General features: G+C 51.7%; 1 protein-coding gene across 1 annotated transcript; it reads right to left on the reverse strand.

Moving 5' to 3' along the window:
• Positions 1-5284: 5284 nt before the first annotated feature.
• Positions 5285-6413, reverse strand: RPS20 (ribosomal protein S20). The gene is made up of 4 exons (XM_056110887.1): positions 6259-6413; positions 5890-5989; positions 5619-5692; positions 5285-5511 (listed from the first exon to the last, which is right to left on the reverse strand). The coding sequence occupies exons 1-4, from the start codon at positions 6259-6261 to the stop codon at positions 5329-5331; spliced, it is 360 nt and encodes a 119-aa protein (XP_055966862.1). The 5' UTR covers positions 6262-6413; the 3' UTR covers positions 5285-5328.
• Positions 6414-7310: the final 897 nt, after the last annotated feature.

The raw sequence follows: 7310 nt of genomic DNA on the forward strand, positions 1-7310 counted from the left end.
GAAGTACTGGTGGTGATGGAGGAATATGCTGCAACAGCACTGCAGTATTCTCTGTACTGCTCTTGCTGCTCTCAGTCAGATCATTTCCAAAGAAAAACGAAAAGAAAGACCATTAAGTCACAGGTGTCTGTCAACGCTATGTTCTGGTGTGGCAACGACTCAATTGTGCCCAACCAGGCTGTTTTCAGAGCACGGGATTAAATTCTCAGCTTTATGTATAAAAAGACTGTATGGTTTCTCTCTTGTGGAATTTCTTGCCTTCTCTCATTTCCTTTGGGAAAAAAAGGAACAATTTGTCATAGGAAGGGCTGGAGCAACAGCACATAGAAAACATAGCGATAGCACATAGCAAAAAATAACAATCTGTCATAGGAAGGGCTGGTGCGACAGCACAGCGGGTAGGGCGTTTGCCTTGCACGCAGCCAACCCAGGTTCGATTCCTCTGCCCCTCTGAGAGTCCAGCAAGCTACTGAGAGTATCCCACCCACGCGGCAGAGCCTGGCCAGCTCCTTGTGGCATATTCGACATGCCAAAACCAGTAACAAGAAGTCTCACAATGGAGACATTACTGGTGCCCGCTCAAGCAAATCGATGAACGAGAGGACAGTGCTACAGTGCTACAGTGTCAGAGGAAAAGATTCATAGTGTTGATTTATTGAGATATGTTAACATTTGATAATGCATAATGTGTGGTTTTACACGACTAAGATGATCAGAAACATACCTTTTACTGAATATTTTTATTGAACCTTAAAAAGGTAATATTTTCACTCAAGTTTAGGGAAAATATTGTGAAAATACAATCACTGAAAAAGGAGGGGAGAGATGTTTGTAATCTGTTGAGTGTTTTCTTTGCAGGGTTGCATGTCTCTTGCCTGGTAGTTGAATGTATGGTGAATTCAAGTCAATTATTTGTATCATGTGTTTCTTATTAAAAACACACATGTACTAGTATTTACCACTAATCCTAGCTGATTTCTAGCAGAAAAACAAATTTTTAAAGCCACCCTGTATTTGAAGTATAGATGAGTGTACAGATATGCACAAGATACGAGTCAGGGATCCAAAGAGTCATCTTTTCAGGTCCATTTCTTTTCCTGAAATTCAAATTAATTTATTTTCAAATTCTTACATACCTCACTCTATGGCAGATACTGTCCTAATTAAAAATTAATTTTTAATTTCACGGTCACGGTCCTCCCATTGTTCATCGATTTGCTCAAGCAGGCCCAGTAACATCTCCATTGTGAGACTTCTTGTTACTGTGTTTGGCATATCGAATACGTCACGGGGAGCTTGCCAGGTTTTGCCGTGCGGGCGAGATACTCTTGGTAGCTTGCCGGGCTCTCCGAGCGGGGCGGAGGAATCGAACCCGGGTCGGCCATATTGGCTGCGTGCAAGGCAAATGCCCTACCCGCTGTGCTATCGCTTCCAGCCCCAATTTTTAATTTATCCTAATTAATTTATCTCATCTTCAAACAACTCCACAGCTCTTATTCTATTATTTTCTTGTAAAATGATGCAGCCACTTTAGAAAATAGGGAGGTTTCTCTGAAAAAAATTAAAAATAGTTGATCCAGCAATCCCACTTCTGGATATAGACCAGATCTCAACGAGCTAATACTCCTCTGTGCCTTGCAGCATTCCTCACAATGGTGGGCAATAATCCTAGTGGTCAAAGGAGTGAAGGACTGAGGAAATGTATCACGCATACAAAGGGAGCCTACTCAGACTTCAAAAGGAAATCCTGTCACAGCACAGCACAGGTAAACCTCATGGATATTACAGCAAATGAAAGAAATCACTCACCAAAAGACAAAGACCATTAGATTCTACTTATGTTATATGCCTGAAGGAGTCAAATTCATAGACTGGTAGTTGCCAATATTTGGAAGAAGGGAAATGGAAAATAATTGTCCAATGGGTATAATAGAGAAGTTCTACAGATGGATAACACAGAAATTTGTAATACACTGACACTTAAAAACCTGTATATATGTACATATATATGTGTGTGTGCATCCTTATCATTTAGATTTATATACCAAAATGTGTGTATAAAAAAATGCCTGGAATTAACTTCAAAATAATCTGAGGGTTGATTGGAACAGTAGAGTTATACATAAAATATTCAGAATCAGTTGACAGTTCTTTCAAAGCTGAGTTGGTTCACTCCTTTGACTTCTGTGCATGTATGAAAGTTTCCGACATAGTGCTTGTAATTTATCAGAATAGGGGGGATGGAAAGATAGTAGACACGTAAGGCTCTTGCTTTGAATGCAACAGGCTTCAATTCAAGCCTCAGCATCACATAATGGTCCCCTTAGCATCACTGGGTGAGGCACCCAAACAAAATGATCAAAACGAAAAAAAATCAAAATTAAAAAATCAAGGAAACCACACTATATAATAAAAATAACTAAGAGACCATTATGAGGGATACAAGACCTGAAGAGCATTATCCAGTTAATAGGAGTCCCAGAAAAATAAAATAGGAAGAGATAGTGCAGCAGGTACGGCAGTTGCGCCTTGAACGTTGCCAACCCAGGTTCGATCTCCTGGCATCCCATACAGGTGTGTGTGGAGAGAGAGAGAGAGAGAGAGAGAGAGAGAGAGAGAGAGAGAGAGAGAGAGAGAGAGAGAGAGAGAGAGAGAGAGAATTACTGACGGGGGCGTTCAGTTTGGTGCTTGGAGTTCATGTGGTGCCAGGAATCAAACCAGGGCTTCCCACACACCCATTGAGCTCTGACCTGTTGATTTTCCACTTAAATGGGATGTAATTGCACTTGCACTACTGCAGTAGTATACAGGTAGCCATTTGAGGACATCATGTAGTTTCTTTAAAAGACTGTAGTTGGGCCCTGTGGGTCGGGTATTTGCACTGTATGCAGCTGACCCAGGTTCTATCTGCTGTATCCCATATTGTCCTCTGAGTTCTGCTAGGAGTGACCCCTGAGCATTGCTGGATGAAGTCTCAGAACAAAACAACAAATATTGTTATGAAGAGGAATTTATCTACCCATTCTAGGGAAATTTTTCTTTTCAGTTTTTTTCTTTTTGGGTCACACCCGGCAACGCACACGGGTTACTCCTGGCTCTGCACTCAGGAGTTACTCCTGGTGGTGCTCAGGGGACCATATGGGATGCTGGGAATCGAACCCGGGTCCGCCACGTGCAAGGCAAATCCCCTACCCGCTGTGCTCTCTCTCCAGCCCCTTTTCAGATTTTAGGCCAATATCCAGTGGCACTCAGGGGTCACTCCTGTTGGGGCTCAGGAGACGATTTGCAGTGCCCAGGATGGAACCAGGACCAGTCATACTTATAGCAAGAGCGTACCTGGCTTCCTGTACTCTCTCCAGTCTATAGCTTTCAGCTGTAGGGACCCACTGAAGGAACTCCACGTCCAGGGTTTCCTCTAGTTCTGACATCAGCACACACCTCCAACCTCCCTCATGATCAGGTAGAGGAATTTCATTTGGTGACTGGTCACCACTTCTTTCACCAGCATCTTTTTCAGATTTCTAACACGTCTGGGATGCTCCCAGTGTTTCTTGATCCTTGGTCAACAGAGTTCATTGCAGGGGCCCAGAAAGGCAATGATGCTCAGGCTGGTGACCTCGGTGGTCCTCAGGAAGGCTGCACTAGAAGATGCAGGGTGAGGGGTGGGAGCATAATGCAGTCCCAAACCCTAGCCTTCACACAGAAAACATGATCCTGTCCCCTCTCCCAGTATGTTTTAAAGTGCTTCCTGATGAATTAGCTCCTCAGAAGCATTAGGCTAGAGAAAGTAGCAGGTAAGGGACTTATCTTAAACATACTCCAGCAGTTCAATCCCCCCAGGTACCCCAGAATGATTCTAGTATAGAACCAGTTATAAGCCTGTGCACTGCTGGTCACAACCCACTGAAACCAGTGGGTCAGAAAGGACTGGGTGACTGTAGTTGCGACCAGGTCTTCCTCGCCAAGTAGCACTCACATCTTTAGGAATTTAGTGCTGCTGAAATGCAGAACCCCAACTTTCAGGAAATCCTATAGCTAAAAAGTGTGTAACTGGAGTAGACTCTAGCATATTCAAACTCTGCTTTTTAAATGGCAAAGACCAGGGAGTCTGGCTAAAGGATCAATATTTGTAGAAGGGGATCGATCTGCAGACAGAACAAGTATAAAAGGTTAATTTCAACCGTGTTCAGCTGTCTCATTCTAAGGGGCCACAGGTGGTGGTTGGAGTTGGTGAGTTAGCTTGGCACTCAGCATTGCTTGGTGGGGGGGGGGGGCGCCTGTGGTGTCAGTAATCAAATTGAGGTTATGCACATGCAAGGTTTATGCTCTACCTTCTGAGTGGCCCAGAGCTGCTGTTATGCTGGGATCATACCCAAGGACAGTGTAAAGAAAGTATCCTTCAGGTGCTGAAATAGTGTAGTTTACCTTGCACACAGAAAAAATTTTAGTTCTTACCTTTACCATACCTTTACTTTGTGAGAATAGCCTGTAGTAGTTGACTACTAGGTCGATCTCAAAATGCCCTTACAATTTGACATCTAATAATTTCTATTCTTCAGTCAAAAAAAAAAATGGCATTCTAGTTTCCACAACTGGCTCTTCTGAATCCTCAGGCCACTACTGCCATACCAAAACTTGCACCCACACAGAACAAGATGTTTTGCCATGTGTGGACACCCGACAAGTTTAATGTTGTCACAAAAGGGCCATCTTAAATCTAAAATGGTTCAGGTTTTAAAGAACCATAGGTTAACAGGAACATGACTAAAGCGTTTGTGCCTTGCAGGAGGCCCCCCAGGTGTGCCTGCAGAGTGTGGTGATCCAAAGCCAGTTCCACGTGAGGACCAAGCTGCACTTGGGGTGCAGCCTGCTTACCAGGGTCCCTAATACTGTCCCACCCCCATCTACCGGCAACCCAGACGTAGGGAACAGATTGCTCAACCCTCGTGAAAACTGAGGGCACACAACAAGGATGAAGGTGCCAGCGTTTGGTCGAGTCTGCTAGGCCCAGCTCCAATCTCCACTCCTCTACAGACACTGACCATTTACACTCGAATGAGACAAAAAAGCGCTGGATCCCAAACCAAAGCAGGCACGGCTGTTCGAGGGGCGGGGTAGGGGGAAAAGTGGGCTGCGCCTGACGACCCTCGTTCTTCTCACACACACACACACACCTCCCCGGGAAACCTGGGGCGTTAGCAACCACGGGGTTGGGGAGGGGGGCCGTTCTTCCGCGCGCGGCCCAGCGCTCCAACGACACAGACCAGGTCGGGCAGAGGAAGAGTGGTGGGTCGAGAAAAATCGTTTTTTTATTAGAAAAAAGCGACTCTAGGCATCGGCGATGGTGACCTCCACCTCCACGCCGGGCTCGATGCTGATGGACGTGATCTGCTTCACGATCTCCGACGGGCTGTGCAGGTCGATGAGGCGCTTGTGGATGCGCATCTGGAAGCGGTCCCAGGTCTTGGAGCCTTCGCCGCACGGCGTCTTCCGGGTGGTGATGCGCAGCGTCTGCGCGCCCGACGGGGGCGGAGGACGGAGCCCGCTCAGCTCGGCCCGGCCCGGCTCGCCTCACGCCTCGCCTCCCCGCCCCCCTGCCCGGGCCCCGCCCTCCTCACCTTGGTGGGCATCCGCACCGGGCCCTTCACCTTCAGGTTCTTCTCCTTGGCGCCGCGGATGAGGTCGGCGCACACTGCCCGGGTGAGGGGGTGGCGGGGCGGCCCCGCCGCGTCAGCCAGGCGCGACCCCCCGCCCCCCGCCTCCCCGCGCCCCCCGCCGCCGGCTCAGAATAGCGTACCACGCATCACGTCCCTCAGGCCTAACCGTCTCCTCAGCGCCGGCCGCCGAAGCCCCCGGAACCGCCCCCGCCGCCGCGCCCCCCGCGCTCACCCTTCTCCAGCGACTTCACGTTGCGGCTGGTGAGGGTGATGCGGATGCGGTGGATGGCCACCTCGGGCTCCACCGGCGTCTTGCCCGTGTCCTTGAAGGCCTGAGCGGCGGCAGGGGAGCGCCATGGAGCGGCCGCGCGCGCGCCTCGGGTCCCCTCAGCCCCCGTGAACCCGCCTCAGTCCGCGCCTCGAGCCCCCTCAGCCCGCCTCGGGCTCGTCCCAGTCCCCCTCAATTCGCCTCAGGTCCCCTCAGCCCCCAATGAGCCGCCTCAATCTCCCTCAGCCGCCTCAGGCCCCTCAGGCCGCCTCAGCCCCCTCAGCCCGCCTCAACCCTCCTCAGCCTCCCCTCAGCCCGCCCCGCGCCCCTCACCATGGCTGCGCTGCGGCCTCCTGACCGACTTGTCCCTCGGCGCGAGAGAACAGCGGTGAGTCAGGAGCGGCACCCGAGACGACGGCCTCGTCTTCCGCCGAAAAGGAGCGGCGCGCGGCCTGCGTGGCGCTTATATAGCCGCGCGCCTCGCGGCGACTTCCGGGTCCCGCCCGCCCGACCCGGAAGCGGAAGCCGGCCGCCGGCCCCGCCCTCCAGTCCTCCAAGTATACACGCTTAACGCACGGGCGGCGCTCGGCTCTCGGCGCGCGTGGAGGGCCCGGGCGCTGCGGCGGGCGCCCCCCGGCGGCGCGGAGGAGTCAGAGCCCCGCGGGGCGGCGCGGCACCCGCCGAGCAGGAGCACGAACCCGCCGCTGCAGCTCGGAGCCCGTGCGCGCCGGCTCACGGCATCCGGAGCGGGGACACAGACCCCCGAGGCCCTGGGGGGGGGAGGTCCCCGGGGAGCACTGGCTGTTGGAGCCTCACGGGCTGGACGGCGCTGGCGTGACCTCGACGCGCCCCCCCCCCCCCCCAAGCCGTCCTGGGAGCACCTGCACTTGCAGAGCGTAGCTGGGGGATGTGGGAGCCTGATGCAGGCAGGTAGCCGGGGAAGGCCCCCTCCCAAGGCCAGCCCTGCAGAAAAGAGAAACTGAGGCCTGAGAAGACCCTCCCCTGGCTCCAGCAACAGACCCAGAGGAGCTCCTGCAGGAACTAAAGGGCAGGAAGGGAATGTCAAAGAGGACCATCACCACTCCCGACCTCCCTGGTAACCCCCCTAGCAACGGACTTGGACCTCCTGGGAAGAAGCCCCACGTAGGGGCAGGTTGGAGAAACCCTAGAAAGGCCACCTTGAGCCATAGAACAGCGGGTCCGGCGTTTGCCTTGCACGCGGCCAACCTGGGTTCGGTTCCCAGCATCCCATATGGTCTCCTGAGCACCGCCAGGGGTGATTCCTGCGTGCAAAGCTAGGAGTAATCCCTGTGCATTGCTGGGTGTGACCCAAAAAGCAAAAAACAAAAAGGGCCACCTTGAACAAAGGAGGGACACATATGCTG

Source organism: Sorex fumeus, unplaced genomic scaffold, assembly GCF_029834395.1.
Source record: "Sorex fumeus unplaced genomic scaffold, SorFum_2.1 ptg000002l, whole genome shotgun sequence".
Lineage (NCBI taxonomy): Eukaryota > Metazoa > Chordata > Mammalia > Eulipotyphla > Soricidae > Sorex > Sorex fumeus.

Bases quoted from the DNA above. Each gene is read 5' to 3' on its own strand.
- RPS20 (XM_056110887.1), bottom strand. The intron at 5,693-5,889 runs GTGAGCGCGGGG...TCACCCGGGCAG, and splicing joins CGTGAAGTCGCTGGAGAAGG to TGTGCGCCGACCTCATCCGC. The intron at 5,512-5,618 runs GTGAGGAGGGCG...TCGGGCGCGCAG, and splicing joins CGGTGCGGATGCCCACCAAG to ACGCTGCGCATCACCACCCG.